This window comes from Meles meles, chromosome 16, assembly GCF_922984935.1.
Source record: "Meles meles chromosome 16, mMelMel3.1 paternal haplotype, whole genome shotgun sequence".
Lineage (NCBI taxonomy): Eukaryota > Metazoa > Chordata > Mammalia > Carnivora > Mustelidae > Meles > Meles meles.
The window spans coordinates 69,145,981-69,162,350 of record NC_060081.1 but is presented as its reverse complement, the minus strand read 5'-3'; the positions used below and the strand labels follow the sequence as shown (position 1 = coordinate 69,162,350).

The 16,370-nt window shown below is 54.2% G+C and overlaps 1 protein-coding gene across 1 annotated transcript; it reads right to left on the bottom strand.

Annotated features, from left to right (window-relative positions):
* Positions 1 to 479: 479 nt before the first annotated feature.
* Positions 480 to 16,370, bottom strand: SLC2A10 (solute carrier family 2 member 10). Its single transcript, XM_045981857.1, has 5 exons — positions 16,281 to 16,370; positions 6,825 to 8,084; positions 6,009 to 6,131; positions 3,554 to 3,689; positions 480 to 1,454 (listed from the first exon to the last, which is right to left on the bottom strand). The coding sequence occupies exons 1-5, from the start codon at positions 16,282 to 16,284 to the stop codon at positions 1,376 to 1,378; spliced, it is 1,602 nt and encodes a 533-aa protein (XP_045837813.1). The 5' UTR covers positions 16,285 to 16,370; the 3' UTR covers positions 480 to 1,375.

Below are 16,370 nucleotides of genomic sequence, written 5' to 3'. Positions count from 1 at the left end.
CTCACAAGGTAATGGGAGGGGCCTCCTGCACATCACTGGGTGCAAGGGAAGCATCTAGAACCAGAGGAGAGAAGCCGAGAGTCCTGTGGGTGTGGAACAGGCATGGGCGACGAAGCGTCATCCCACACCGGCTCCCCGGTCTGCTTTAGCTTTTCATTTTCCCCAGCATCTGGCACCTCACTCCTGCCAGGCCCTTCCTCTGCTGACTTCCAGCCTGAGCTTCTTGCTCAGTCTCCACCTGACTCACCTGTCAGGGGCTGACCCTGAACAATGTCCCACAGGTGGGGACCTGAGTAACACGGTGAGCAGAAACCTTGCCCCCCACCCCACCTCCCCTGCCAGGCCCTGACTAGCTGAATAGGACCAGCTGCAGACCCTCCTGCAGGAAGACAGGGGTTAAGTAAACCCCCGGGGGCCTAATCATCCCCATTATGCAGGGGCCTAATCATCCCCATTATGCAGATGCGGAACCAAGGCTAGTGAGAACTGTTAGCAAGCCAAGGTCAACAGCGGCCAGAAGACAGGCAATGCCAACAGTCAGGCTTGTTGGCCTCCAAACCCACCTCTGTTCTGCAAAGCTTTCCTGCACATCCTGGAAACAGCTCCTGGAGCTGGCTTCATGCACCATGGAAGCTCTTGGGTTTTAGTGCCCACGATTCTGGAATTCTATTTACGGCTGGCTCCCCTAATTAAAACCGACTTTGCTAAAGAGATGGCCCTCCACTTAGGAGCAGGGGCCATGCTGAATATGCGCTATCTTAGTAGCACTTAGAATTCCAGCTCATTGGCAGGGGAAGCGATCTTAAGAACTCCTTGGTCCAGGTCGCCCATTGTACATATGGGGAAAACTGAGGCCTATGGTCATACAGCCATGACACCAGAGAAGCAAGGTTGGAACTCACGAATTTTCTCTCTCCACCAGTCTAAGTTGCTGGTGAATGACAAAAACAGGCTTCCCCTCACCAGAAAGTCCCAGCCAGATGGGAAAACAGAGCAGAGAATATAGTCTCCTCATCTGGATTTGGGGATGAGGCCAGAGGAGACTTCCTTCCAGGGCTGGGATCCTAGAGGTTCTTTGAGAAAGCAACAGCCTCCATGAGATGTCGTCATTATAAGTACTGCAGGGATGTGCAGAGACATGGGGAAACTGAGGCAAGAAGGCAGCTCCTCAGAACCCCTCAGAGCCTGAGAGTCAAAAGGAAGACTTTTGGGTTCTCAAACTTTCTCCTCTTTCACCTGGGCCCAAAGACCTCCTCTGGAGCAAGGATGACTTATAGGACCTCCAAGAACTCGTGCTCCAGGGGCCAGGCAAGCAGGAAGCTGGAGACTATCTGCTAAGGCCATGGTTCCAGCATCTTCCAGGCAGATGGGCTCTTCAAGAGGCTGCAGAGACCTCAATGCGGGTGTACGGAATGCGGGCGGAGCTCTGCCTGGGGCCAAAGCTCAGGGCGAACCTGTCAAGCAGAGAGTTAAGGGGGGAATGTCTCTGTCTCTGTGACCTCTGATCTCAGGGACTCATATCTGAACTACAGGGACGAAAGTGATGACTGCCAGACCCTGGCAAAACCCCCTTAATTTTCTGTCTCCTCCTAAAGTCACGGCAGACTCAGCTTCCTTGCCCCACAGGTTGGCCCAGGCTCTGCCATGTGACCCCGAGTCCCCAGGTCCAGTCTGACACTCCGCTCAATTACCTCCTGCTTTCCCCCAAAGGTGGCTTCTACCTGCCTTTCTGCCTCCTTAGTGCCTCATCCCAGAGGAGGGGTTCTGGAATCTTCTCCCAAGAAAGCCAGGATGGCAGAGATTCCAGATGGCTCCTAGTCTCCGTATCCTCCCTTAAGCCTAGTGAGAGTACCCTTGAATTTTATTTTATTTTATTTTATTTATTTATTTTTTTTTTTACCCTTGAATTTTAGTGGAGCACAGGACTCCCCAGATGAAAGCGCCTGTTTCTCAGCCTCCCCCGCACGTAGGTATAGCCATATTCTGTCCAAAGGATGCGGGTGGAAATGACAGGTGCCTTTTCCAGGCTTTGTCTCCCCTCTCCCCTTCCCTCTTGCAGGCCCATGGTGGCTCTCCGTCATAGGCCATGTGGGAAAGGTCATTACCGAAGAGAGGGCAGAGCATCCAGAGAGAGGGAACCTGGGACACTAGATGACCTCTCGAAGCACAGCCGCCACCCCGGCCCCGGACCCCCCACATCCAGACTATCCTGAGCAAGCAGATCTATTTCCTAACCAATAGGGTTGGGTCGCCAAGGGGCCTGCGGAGGGGTCAGCCAACACACTGGGGTGTTCCGCTGGCAGAGATCCCTCTGGGGTGGAATGGAGCAGGTTAAAAGTTTTTACACTGGACCAGTTCTGCATCCCTTCAGGGGCTGGGGGGGTGGGGGTGGGACTTGGCGGGCAGTGCAGGAGGCAAGTTCCAACTCCCACTTAGAATGATTTATTTTCTCAGTCATTTACAGCCTCCTAGAAATAGAACGGGCATTCAGGTGCTGATGACTCCCTTTACTACAAGAAGGAACCAGGGGCATTTGCCAAGGATATGTAGGATGGTAGTGTTTATAGGTGCCTTCTGATGCTCCTATTCTTCTCTTATTTGAACAACCCAAGGCCCCATGATGCTAAGATTCTCAACTCCTCTCTATGATCTAAAGACCTTACATGATTGAGCTCCTACCAACTTGGCTGATCTGATCTTTTACCCCTCCTGGCCACCCTCTCTCCCTCTGTTCCAGCCACACTGGCTTCCTCGTGGTTCTTTGCATATGCGGGATACACTCCAAACCTCGGGGCCTTTGCACCTGCTGTTCCCTCTACCTGGAATTCTCTTCCCCCTCATCTTTACATGGCTGTCTCCTTCTCACGAACTGAAATTGCACCTTCTCCGTGAGGCCTCTCCTCTCTGGCCTCCCACTCTAATTTAGCCACAACCCCCACTGTTCTCCACTCTTAGAGTCAGGCCTTCTCAATATACTTCCCTCTGTTTCATTTTCTTCAGATACATATCACCAGCCAAATGCTCTTGTTGCTGCATTTGTTGGCGGGTTTATTTTCTGTCCCCCTTCTCCACCAGAATGGAAGCTCCATGAGGACAAGGACTTTGCCCATCTTACTTGGCGACATTTCCCAAGATCCACACATGGCCTGGCATGGAATAGGGACTTAATAAACACCAGCTGAATGAGTAGATTAAGCCTGCAGTTCCGTGTGTGTGTCTTTAAAAGGCCACGGTTATACTATTTTCTCTAAGCTTCTGAGACTCTAAGATCCTGCTACTCTGACCTCATGCGATTCCATAACTACATGGTTTTAAAATTCCCATGAGCTGGGACTTGAAGTCCAACGAAACTCTGCTTTAGGAAGACACAACTCCAGGGAAACAGCTCCCGTACAAAGACAAGACAAAACGGACAGTGTCCAGGCACTAACAGAGTCAGGAGGAGGAGAAGAACACTCTCTTGCAAAGGGAAAGTACGCGGAGTAAACCCTGGACGGATTTGCTCGGGATATGCTGTGAGTCCTTCCCGAGGACCAGCCCTGTGTCCTCTTACCTTCTCTTCTGGAACTGCTGGTCTATCTCTGCCAAGGACTGGCCTTTTGTTTCAGGGACAAATGCATAGATGAAGCCCAGGCCGAGGACAGCGATCAGCCCGTAGAGCAGGAAGGTCCAGGACAAGCCGATGGCGCCTGGGAACAGGAGGGCGGAAGCGTGGGCAGGGGCGCAGCTTGGGGTTCCAGGGTGAGCAACGCCAATAAGTTCACCCAAAGCACATTCTCCAGAGGTTGGATGTGCAGAATTACGACAACAAGCTGTCAGATAAGCGCCTTAAAGCAGGAGCCAGACAGGCTATCCCAGAGGCAGGCAAAGGGCCAGGGCCCAGACCCGCAAACACAGACGTGGGCATCGGGTTGGTATGGGAAAGCCCAGTCACCCACCTCTCAGACACTCCCCAGACTGAGGTCATAATCTGAAACCATGAAGGGAGGGGGGGGGGACGGCATTCACTTCAGCAGCAGCATAGCGACGGGACGCAGCCTCCGCCAAGCCCAGCCCCGAAACTAAAAACATCCTCTGAAATTCTACAAACTGGTTATTGGGTGAATGAAGTGACCATCCAGAGAATGAAGTTTCAGCCCATGTAGCCTGTGTCTGACTCCCAGACCCTTCCCTAGCCCTTGCCTCTTCCCGGAGCCTCGGGTGAGGGTCCAGGACTACTCCCGTTCCTGTGAAGTCCGGCAGCCCAGGACAGAGAAGGGCTTTGCTGAGGCAGAAGCACAGATAAACTTTCAGGGTCATGGCCATTCTCACCTGTAGAGGTCATGACCTCTGAGCACCCTCCCCTGACCAGGCAGGTCTCCACTTAATTCTCACACCAGCAGGGAGACAGCTGGACTGGGAGTGAGCGCGGGGCTCGGTTCTAGTGTTCTCACTGTCGGGCTGGGCTTGGGAAAGACGGACGTACTGCCTCATGTGTGAAATGGGGATCGGAAGGGTATGATACAATTCTAGTAACTCCCTCCCTCCCTCTTCCCTTCCCTCCCTCTCTCCTTCCCTCACTCCCTCTCTCCTTCCCTCCCTCTCTTTCTCTCCCTCCCTCCCTCTCTCCGTCCTTCCCTTCCTCCCTCCCCTTCCTTCCTCCCTCCCTTCCTTTCCCCTTCTCTTCCTTCTTTCCTTCCTCCCTCCATCTCCTTTTCCTCCCTCCTTTCCTCCCTCCCTCCCTTCCTTCCCTCCTTCCTCTTTCCCCCTCCCTCTCTCCCTCTCTTCCTCATTTACTCCACTTAAAGGGGATGCTTGAAGACTGAGGCAACAGGAAGAAGTTTGGCTTCCCTAAGACAGGGTTGGGGGGACTAGGAGACAGGCGCAGTGGACATGGTCTTGTACCAGGCTTTCCCACAGCCCACGGCGGGGGCAGGGCGGGGGCAGGGCGGGCCCTGGGGGGGGCGGTGCTGTGCCTTTGAGGAGGAAATGCTTGGCTGCAGAAAGTGGGAGCATAACTGAGCCCTGAGAACTCTGCCTTGGGTTTCACAGGAAAGGAGCCTCTCCCACGTTGGCTTCTTGGGCCAGGAGCATGTTAGCGACTCAGAGACCCTTTCCCGTGTTCTGGGCCAAGATAATTCCCACTGCACCCCACCATGGCTCAGATGGGGCTCGATGCGAGGTAGGAAGAGAGAGTGTCACCCAAACTGGATATGAGATAAGAGTGTCACCCAAACTAGACGTGTCCTGCCGGCAGGTGGGCATGAGCCTGTTTGAGGCAGTTTAGAGTAAAAAAGGTGGCTGGTCTCAGCCACATTCTCACCAGTGTGGGTAGGGACTACTGCCCAGTGCCCTGCTGGGCCTGGAGAATTTGACATTCCGCACAGTTTTATTTACAGAATAGTTCTGCGGCTACAAGAAGGAAATTTTCAAAAACTCCCCTGCTTTAATGTGAGGGCTTTCGGGCTACAATAAAAACAATGGACGTCTGTGTGTGTGTGCGTGAGCTTCTGTGCAAATGCGTGTGTTGTGGGGGAGGGTACCAGAGGCCAACACTCGGGCCTCCAGACTCCCCCATGCCCCCACCGGGACTTTGTCCCCTCCCCTACCACAGCAATTAGAGCCGGCTTCCAGATGGAGGCTCCTCCCCTCCTTCAACTTAGACTCCCAGGCTGTCAATCAAGTCGACCCCCTCATTGATGGGGCCTGGAATTATCAGGGGTAGAAGCCTCGAGGGTCATGTCTTCCCTTGTCTTTGTCTGCCAGCCTCTCCTCCCCACTTTGCTGATACTAGCACCCCACTTTTCCCTCAAGGAACCATCTCCCCCACATCTGTCCACATGGTTGGGTGAAGCTGACCCCCACCCACACTGACTCCGGGGGCTGGTACATGCCCCAGGCCTGGACGTCAGAATCTTGCCGCCTTCCAGCTGCAGACGGCCATGCAATCCTGCTGAGCCAACGAGAGCCCACCAGGCCACTGCTCCTGGAATAGAACCTGGACCATGGACTTAGGTCAGAGGACTCACCGATGAGGTCGAGGAAGGAGAGGCTGACAAGGAGGTTGGTCGCCCAGTTGAAGCTGTTGCAGAAGGCAAAGGCTCTGCCTCGGATCTCCACGGGATAGATCTCGCTGAGGACAAGCCAGGTCACTAGGACAGGAAAGCAGGGAGGACGCATGGGCTGGGGCGGGAACCGGGGCCTGGCACCCATGGTCCAGCGGGCAGCCCCCCAACAATGTGACTCATCAGAATCTCGGGCCCCGGGACACCCAGTCCTCCCCCTGCCTCCCCCACACCCCTGCAAGAAATCTTTCCTCCTTCCCTCCCTCCCTCCCTTCTTTTCTTCCTTTCTTTTTTAAGATTTTATTTATTTGACAGAGAGAGAGAGAGCACAAGCCGGAGGAGCAGCAGGCAGAAGGAGAGGGAGAAGCAGATTCCCTGCTGAGCAGAGAGCCCAACGTGGGGCTCAATGCCAGGACCCTGGGATCATGACCTGAGTAGAAGGGAGACGCCTAACCGACTGAGCCACCCAGGTGCCCCCAGAACCCCTCCCGAGTAAACCCTTTGAGTGTTCTACCCAGGGGCAAACTGAAGTTTCATGAAGCCTGAAGCTTAAATAATTAGGGGCCCTTTATAAAATCAACCAACAAACCTACAAATAGAAAATTGGGCCCGTGGAAGGAGTGCCCGCATCAGCAAGGAGCCCTAAAGTGTAAGCTTCACTGGCATTTCGGTCAAGCCACCTCCAGTGTCCCTCTGAGACCCTGACCGACAGGGTCCCCGACCTTCCCTCTGGGTGGGGTGGGGGGCTGCAGAGTCACCTGCCAGAGAACTCCCGCCTACCTGGTCCAAACCCGAAGGAGAAAGCGCTCACGAAGACCATCATGCAGACCAGTGCGGCCCAGTGCAGCGCTGCACGCTCCGGGGCGGAGGGGGGCGTGGGGGTAGCAGTGCCCAAGGCCGGCCACGGAGGGGCTGTGGGGGTGGTGATTATCTTAGAGGCTGGCAAGCCTGGCTCCCCTGGGTTCTGGTGGGTCGTTGGCGGGGGGTGTGGAGTGACAGGCCTCCGGGGCAGGCTCGAGTCTCCAGGGAGGCCAGACGGCCCGCTGGCGTTGGGCGCGGCCAGGCAGCCTGGGCCGGAGTCCATGGGCACGGCCAAGCTCACGAGGCCGATGCCACTGACCGACAGGGCCATGAGGGCACAGCCAGCCAGTAACAGCGCCCTGCGGCCCGCTCGGTCCACCAGCCCCAGTGCCGTCAGGGTAGCCACTACCTTCACGGCGCCGAGTCCCACGGAGGCCAGCACGGCGGAGGAGGCCCCACGGAAGCCGACCGAGTGGAAGACGGTGGAGGCGTAGCATAGCACGTTGGGCTGCCCGGTTAGCTGCTGGAAGATCACCAGCCCCAGGCCCACCACGGTCCGGCCTCGCATGTTATCCCGGGCCCTGAAGAGGTCCAGAAGGGAGTAGCTCGGCCTCGCCAGCTTGGGGGCCTCACCTCCCTGGAGTGGAATGAGGTCCCTGCAGGGTGCAGCCTCAGTGGTACCAGCAGGGAGACAGGAGAGGCTGAGGGACTGCAGCAGAGCAGGAGCGGTGGCCCAGCCGAACATATGCCTCCACCCCCCGGGGACCCCAGCCAGGGCGTAGTTGAGTGCATAGGACAGCAGGATCCCCAGGGTGATGCCGGCCTCGTAGAGGGACACCAGCACTCCCCGCTGCCGTGGCCCCACCAGCTCCGCCACATAAATACAGCAGGCCATGGAGGAGAGGGAGATGGCAAAGCCGGCCACCAGGCGGCCCAGGACCAGCCAGGCCAGGGACCCAGCCAGGCCCAGGCTCACGCTGCCTGCCAGGAGCACTGCGTTGCTGCCAAGGATGGCTTGTTTCCTGCCATAGTGGTCGATGAGGACGCCCCCCACCAGGGAGGCTAGGAGAGCCCCCAGGAGCAGGCTGCCCACCAGGAGCTCCTGCTCCAAGCAGGATAGCCCAAAGTCAAGCTGCAGGGGCAGCAGGGCGCCTGATATGACCGCCAGTTCGTAACCAAAGGTCAGGCCACCCAGCAGAGACACAGAGGCACACAGGGGCAGGAGAAGTTGGGGATGGCCTGGAAAACAAAAGCGACAGGAGCAGAGTTCAGGATGGTTCCTTGCCAGAGCATCCATCCCTGAACGTCCCCCCCCCCCCCCCGCCATCTGTCAAGCTCTTCTGTATCCACCCAGCTACCCCCTCTGTTCCCCTGTCCATTCGTCTATTGATCTATCATCTTTCATCCATCCATCCAATCCTTCCTTCATCCACCCACCCTCCACCCATCTACTGTCATTCACCTCTCTACCCACTGATCCATCCATCCACACATCCACTTCTCCCTTCATCCCTCCGTCCATCCATCACTTCATCTGTTCACCCACCCACTCTATCCACTCATCCATCCATTCACCCATCGTCTAGCCATGCACTTCCTTCTTCATCCATCTTCTCCATCCCTCCCTCCCTCCATCCATCTCTCCATGCCTCCATCCATCCTTCCATCCCTCCATCCATCCATCCCTCCATCCATCTCCTTCATACCTCCATCCATCTCCTTCATCCCTCCATCCATCCCTCCATCCATCTCCTTCATCCCTCCATCTATCCCTCCATCCATCCATCCATCCCTCCATACATCCCTCCATCCATCCTTCCATCCCTCCATCCCTCCATCCATCCTTCCATCCCTCCATCCATCCCTCCATCCATCTCCTTCATACCTCCATCCATCCCTCCATCCCTCCATCTATCTCCTTCATCCCTCCATCTATCCCTCCATCCATCCATCCATCCCTCCATCCATCCCTCCATCCATCTCCTTCATCCCTCCATCCATCCACTCCATCCATTTATCCAGCCATCCACTGGCCCATGCACACATTCATGCACCCATCACTTGTCATCCGTCTACCCATCCATCCACTCCATCTCTTCACCAATCCATCCCTTCATCATCCATCCATTGGCTCTAACTAGCACATATTCATCCATCCATTGGTCCATTCGAATACCTTAAATTCATCATCCATCTGTTTACTGATGCATCTACCCAAAATACAGCCATTCAGCCACCAGTCTTTGTATTCCATCCCCTGTGTACCCATCCATGCACTTGCCCATCCATCCATGCATCCGCCCATCCAGTCATTCAAAAACTTACTTATCTGGCATCTACAACATGCCAGACAGCGTTCTTGGGGCTGGCAATACAGTGGTGTTGCCAAGCACCTGATATTCTAGTAGAAAAAGGCAGACAATAGATAAATATATATATAATTTCAGGTGGTAATAGAGTCATTTTAAAAAGCAGGGAAAGTGGGCTGAAAAGGATGGAGAAGTTCTGTGTTAAATAGGGTAGTCAGTTAAGGCCTCTCAAAAAGAGAAGATCTGAGCAGAGATCTGAATTGAGTGAGGGTGAAAGTCATGTAAAACCTGGGAGAAGAACATTCTAGACAGAAGAAACAGCAAAAACAAAGGCCCTGAGGCAAGACAGTTTTTGGCATGTTTGAACAATAACCACTAATATTAATAGCCAGTGCATACAGGACACTTACGAAGTGCCAGGCCCTGTTTTAAGAACTTTACACACATTTACTCATTTAATTATTTTTTTAAAAAAATATTTTATTTATTTATCCGAGAGAGAGACAGGAAGCAAGTGCACAAATAGGGGGAGCGGCAGGCAGAGGAAGAGGCAGGCTCCCTGCTCAGCAAGCAGCCCGATACGGGATTTGATCCCAGAACCCTGGGATCATGACCTGAGCCAAAGGCAGACATTCAACTGACTAAGCCACCCAGGTGTCCCTACCCATTTCCTTTTTATAACAACCCTAAAACACATTATTAGCATCATCCTCCAAGGCTCAGAGAATTTAAGAAACTTTCTTACGGTCACACAGCAAGTGCGTGACTGGTGCAGCTGGAGAGTGCTGGCTTTTAATCACTGTGTTTTCAGTGAGGAGGTCAGGGTGGCCAGGACCATAGAAGATAATGAGGCAGAAGTAGGCAGGGGCCAGGTCACATGAAACTTTTTTTTTTTAATATTTTATTTATTTATTTGACAGAGACAGAGGTCACAAGTAGGCAGAGAGGCAGGCAGAGAGAGAGGGAGAAACAGGCTCCCCACTGAGCAGAGAGCCCGATACGGGGCTCAATCCCAGGACCCTGAGATCATGACCTGAGCCGAAGGCAGAGACTTAAACCACTGAGCCACCCAGGCGCCCCCACATGAAACTTTTTAAGTCATGAAGAAAATAATGAATTTCATTCTCAGTGGATGGAGGCAAGTGTTGGAAGGTTTGAACTGGCAGAGGGCGTAGTCACCAGCACACACGGCTCCTGCGCACTTAACATGGGCTCACTGATGAAGGGGCTGAATTTTAAAATTGTATTTAATTTTCATTAATTGAAATGTAGAAACAGCCACATGTGGCTCGCAGCCTCCACACTGGCAATGCAGGTGCAGGTTACTCTTAATGCTTAATTCACATACTTGCACTTACATACTTCTAGAAGCATCTAGATTAATCCAGCACTATCTATCTCACTCATGCCCATCCTGGACCTGACAAGAACATTCACTATACTGCAGTCAGATTCACTGAGTGTTTTCTCTGAACCAGGCACTGCTTTGAACACTTTAAGTGCAATAATACATTTAATTTAATATAACTTCATGGGGTGGGCTTTTGAATGATTTATGAATGAACAAACGGACCATCAGAGGTGAAGTGGCTTGTCTAAGGTCAAAAGCAGTACGGAGCTGAACCTAGATTCAAAGCCGGGCGGCCTGGCGCCACAATCCGCCCCCTTAACCACCCCATTTCCAGACCTTGGCATAGTATGACTTTGCGCCGTTCTCTCCTAACTCTACCTCTCCCCGTGTCTGTTAGGCGATTTTTGTGTGGGGGGAGGAGTTTCATGGGTGGAAGGCTCAGTGCCCATTTCTGCTCACCCTTCTCCCTCCCACCCCGCCCTCCTGGGAACTCACCCCCTCCTTTCCCTGGCTGGCCATGTGCTTCCTGTTCATGACCATCAACAAGCACCCTAGGAAGGTGATGGGGGGTCCTGCCCTGTCTTCACCTCCCTTCGCCCCATCTCCCTCGGTTCCTGGAGCTTGCTGCCAGAAGTGAAGGTTCCTCTAGGCCATGTGAGGCAATTAAGTGAAAACAGAATTTGTTTGCCATTTCCTCAGTTCCTCTGGAGCCGAAAGGAAACCCAGCCAAGGGGCTCAGAGGCCAAGTTGACTGTCCACAGGTCCTGCTGGAAAATGCACCGGGGCAGATTCAGGTCAGGGTGGTTAAGGGCAGAAGAGCAAAAAGAAGAGTGAAATAAAATAGTAATAATAACAGGCGTCATTTACGGCGCAGCTCCCCTACGCAAAGACTTTAGTCTCTCAACTCATCTTCGTAACAACCCCAACAGTGAACCAACAGTGCCCCACGCAGCGCTGAAGGACAGACCCCAAGGAGGCAGGGTCATTGGAAAGACGAGGGAAACACATTCCCTTCCTTAGGCTTTCCTGGCTCCCATGGCCTCTGCTAAGTCCTAACTCCTTCGCTTGTCCTCCCAGGCCCTACCTGAGCTGGCGGCCCCAGCCCAGCTCCTCAGTCACTTCCCTTCCCCTGACTCTGTCCCCACTTTCCCTCCTCCCTCCCCCAAGCACCCCCCTTGTTGCCAGCACACACCATCCATTTTCATGTCCCTCTGCCCTCCCCTGCACCGCCTGTGTCCCCCCAGGCCCACTCATTCTCCCCAGTCCCAGCTCCCGGTCACCTCCCTGAAGGGCCTGGAGTTGTACATCTCTGTTCTTTGGCATCCCCCGCCCTCTGTTGGGGCACTGCCTTTCCCTGTACTTTGTCTCTCAGTCTCCTGGTTTGGGTACAAAGGACCGCCCCCACCTCCACCCCCACTGCCTAGCTCCAGGGCCGTGTCCCTGACCCAGATCTGGCCAACCAGCAGGTTCCCAGGCCCTGGGAAGCGATGAAAGCCACGTGGCTGACTCTGGGTCAGTGTGTTTGCTCACCTAAGGCACTAAGCTGGTATTTACCTGCCTGGAGCCGCTTGGGGCCATCTTCCCCCTTGGGGGTCCCTGCCAACACTGCCTGAGCCCCAGCTCCTGAATCCACGGACTTCTCAGTGACTAAGAAATATCCCTTTTTCTTTTCGTCCTACTTTTTTCTTTTCTTTTCTCTCCTCTTCTCTCCTCTCCTCTCTGTTTCCTTTCTCTTCTCTCCTCTTTCCTCCCCTCCCTTCCTCTCCCCTCTTCTTCTCTCTTTTCTTGCTTAAGGTATACCAGGGGCGGCCCTGGCTAATTCCTCCAAGCCACACTTTTTCCTTCTCACCAACTCTGCCTCCCCCCTTCACTGGCTGACACCATCTCAAGTTTGTTGCCTGTCTTCCTCGTGTCTTCCTCATTAAACCGGGCAGGGCAGCGATGGAGACTTCCTGTCTGTGCCTCCTGAGCCCCAGCCCTGTCCTGATGCGCCAGAGGGGCTCAGTAAGGTTTCTGCCGCATGAACCAAGGACTGAGTTGGGGGACTAGGGAGGTGTCAGCACGTGGCCTCCCACGGGCCATGTCAGATACACTTGAACCTAGCAGAATGCTGTGTGACAGCCCCAGGGGTCCTGTGAAAGCCTGAGTCATTCTGCTCAGAGCCCCCCCTGGGGTTCTCACTTTAGTCTGAAAAGACCCGAAGTCCTTATAGTGGCCTTCAAGGCTCTGCAGGACCTGCCTGCGTGCCACCCCCCCTTCTCTCTCTCTCCTCTGCCCTGCCACCTTCCTTGCTGTTCCTCCTCATTCCTGTGTGACTCAACTCTAGGCCTTTTACCAGCTGTCACCTCTGCCAGGAGAGCCCTCCCCCTCCACTCCTTCTCTCTTTCCCTCTGGTCTTGGCCCTCACTTCTAGTGAGGCCTTCTCTGGCCCTCTACTTAAAAGACCAACCTCCCCATCACACCCAGCACCTTTAACGCCCCTCCCTGCTGGTTTTCCTCCAAGGTACTTCTCAGGTCTGAAAGAACTATACATTTCACATATGTATTGTTCTCTCCAACCAGAATGTTGACCCCAAGGGAACAAGAACTTTTTGTCCTTAACTGTTTCCTCCATGCTGAGGACACTTCCTGGTGCTCAGTAAATACTTGTTGAATAAACAGAAGATTGAATGAAAGCGTTCTGGGGGCCTAGGGAAGCCAGAGAGGAAGGGTCCTGGCTCTTGAGAGAGAGGTCTCTTTGGAGAGGTCTAGGGCCTGGAAGGGGCCAAACTCCACAGGAAGTAGAGTGAATCCTGGCCCCCAAAATAGGGCCCAGCCTGGATTTGGGAACTGCTCCCCCTTTCTATTAATTATCTGTCTAGGGCACCTGGGTGGCTCAGACAGTTAAATGTCTGACTCCTGGTTTCAGCTCAGGTCATCATCTCAGGGTTGTGAGATCGAGCCCCACAATAGGCTCTATGTTGAGCTCCGAGCCTGCTTAAGATTCCTCTCTCCCCCTCTCTCTGCCCCTCCCCCCGCCCACACACAGGGCACGCGGGTGCACACACACCCACACACTCTCTCTCTCTCCCCCTCTCTAAACAAACCAACAAAAGGTTGTATGTGAAGCTGTCTCACACTGGAGAAAATCCCTTCATCCTCTAAGCCCCTCACTGCGGAGGACAGAGCTTCCCAGGGAGAGAATCGGGGAGCAAGGGAAGGGGAAAGAAGTCAGGTTTCCGGCGGATGTATCACCGGCTGCAAGTCCCAGGGAGCCTCTTGTTGGCGACACCGGAACAGTCTCTCCACCAGAAGTCACCATGCACTGGGTCCCTTCCCTGCCAGAGAGCTGCCATGGCTCTCCCTCAGGTTCCAGGAGAAACGAGAGTGACTCTGAACTCTGCTACTATCCTCAGCCAGAGGGCTGGCTTCCAAACGTCCCAACACGGCTAATCCTCCCAGAGCACTCACGGCAGCCAGCCTGCCTCTCCGGCGGGAAGCCCTATCTGCATCAGCTGACTTCATTCCTACAGCAAACCTATGACCCAGGCATGGCTGTTATTCCCATTTTACGGATGAAGTAACTGAGGCATAGAGAGATGAAGACATTGCCCAAGGTGACAATTTGTAAGTGGCAGAGCAGAGACTGGATGGACTCCAGGGTCCCAACACTAGGTGTGGTAAAAAAAAAAAAGAAAAAGAAAAAGAAAAGCTCACATGCGCAGACCATTTGCCACGTGTAGGTGGTGAGCCCAGCCCTTTTGTTCATTTGCTCCCGTCATTCTCACCGCCGCCTTGTGATAGTGTCTTTTATGGGGGGTTGTTTCATAGATAAGGAAGCTGAAAGGCAGAGAAGTAGACTAGACGATGCACCTGGTGGTGGGAGGATGGGTGATGGAATCCAGGTCTACACCCGGGGCCTGAGCCTGGGAAAGCAGCTGGGATGATGGGGAGGGCAGAGCCTTGTACCAGTTAGTCTGTACCTCCCTCCCCCACTTCCACCCAGCCCCAGCTCTGTCCTCAGGAGATCCTCAGTCAACAGTCACTGAATTAACTGAATTAACTTAGGAGGCAGCAAAGAGATAGGAGGGGCAGGTGTGAGGGTCTAAGGTCAAGCTAGTGTTCTTGGGAGAACCTCTCTGGGCCTGTGTTTCCCTCAGGCTTTGGGGCGGTGTGCCTTGAGGGTTACAACCATATAATTTGGAGTCCGAGCTGGAGTTGGTGACCAGATGTACCATGACTCTGCATGAGAGGCTGGGTGGTACAGTGGTTGGGAATGCAGACTGGAGCCAGAGTGCTGGGCTTCTATCCCAGCTTTTCTACTCCATAGCTGTGTGACCTTGGGCAGCTCATTAACCTCTCTGAGTGTCCCCATCTACAAATGTGGGTAATAGTGGTTACCTTATATGCCTGCCTACCTTGTAGCCACTGTTAGCTATTAGGATTCTCCACAGAATAATCCAGAATGAATTTCTAAAACACAATTCAGGTCATGTCCCACCCCAGCTTAAACCTCTTCTCCAGCTTCCTATGTTATTTGGAATAAAACCCAAACTTCTGGGGCGCCTGGGTGGCTCAGTGGGTTAAAGCCTCTGCCTTTCGCTCAGATCATGATCCCAGGGTCCTGGGATCGAGTCCCGCATCGGGCTCTCTGCTTGGCAGGGAGCCTGCTTCCTCCTCTCTCTCTCTCTGCCTGCCTCTCTGCCTACTTGTGATCTCTGTCTGTCAAATGTATAAATAAAATCTAAAAATAAAAAAATAAAAATAAAAAAACCCAAACTTCTTGCCACGGCCTACAAGGTTCTACACAGTCCAGCCCTTGCCTAACTCTCTGACCTCCCTCCTGCCCTTGTCCCCTTGCCCACTGTGCTCCAGTCACACTGGCCAGACCACACCAGCCCACTGGTGCCTCAGGGCCTTTGCATGTGCTATCCCTGCCCCCGTGTTGCTCTTTCTCTAGACTGTAGCACACATACTTCTGAGAGATGCCTCCACCCCAGTGCCTTCCTACGCTGGGAGGCCTTCAGGACCCACCTAGCTAAAGAAGCTGCTTCCCTCAACATTTTCACACCACCTCGTTTTTTGTGTCCCACAGCATCTTATCACTCTTGGAGATTATTTCATTCATTTACTCCTTTCCAGCTTCTCAACTGGAATGTCAGTCCCACGGAAGAGAGGACTGTCATCGGCTTTGCTCACCACTGAGTCCCCAACCCCTGCCACACAGCAGAAGGATGAACGACTGATGACGGAATGAGGCTGGGGATCCAGAGAGAGAAATGGAAACCCCCGATCCCTGTAGCAACAAAGCAATACCCTATTCTCCCCGCTGCCTCCCCTCCCAGTTGTGGATTCTAATCTCCAGTCTCCGCACATCCAATACGTCCAAAGCAGAGGTTTTGTATGTGTTGTTCATGGCAGCCTCCCGAGGCTGGCAACAGAAGTGTGCGGCAAACGGATTCATCAAGTTGCTCCTTTCCGAGCCTCTGTTCCTTTATCTGCCCAATAGGAGCATTTTCCCCTGCAGGGTGGAGGCGGGGAGAGGCTGCGCGACTTGAAGCCCTCTGGAGAGGGCCAGCCCGGAGTTCCTGCTCAGTGTCAAGTCCAGAGCACTCCCGGCTCACTTTTTTCTGGGCAAAAAAGAGCAGGGAAGGAAGTGCGCTCGCGTCCCCTCCCAGCGCCCAGCCAGGGCCCGCGGTCCCCACCCGACTGGGTCTGGCAGGGGCGGGGGCGGGGGGCGGCGCGCGGCTGGGGGCCATGGGGCTCCCCCGCGGGCAGCCCCCGAGCTCCACTTACCCATGGCGAGCACGATTCCCGCGCGAGCTGGGGGCGCTGGGGCCGGCGCGCATCCCCCCGCCGGAGTCCCAGTCTCCGCCGCCAACAAAC

Bases quoted from the DNA above. Each gene is read 5' to 3' on its own strand.
- SLC2A10 (XM_045981857.1), bottom strand. The intron at 6,132-6,824 runs GTAGGCGGGAGT...TTCCTGTCCTAG, and splicing joins CTCCTTCGGGTTTGGACCAG to TGACCTGGCTTGTCCTCAGC. The intron at 3,690-6,008 runs GTGAGTCCTCTG...TCCTGTTCCCAG, and splicing joins CTCCTTCCTCGACCTCATCG to GCGCCATCGGCTTGTCCTGG.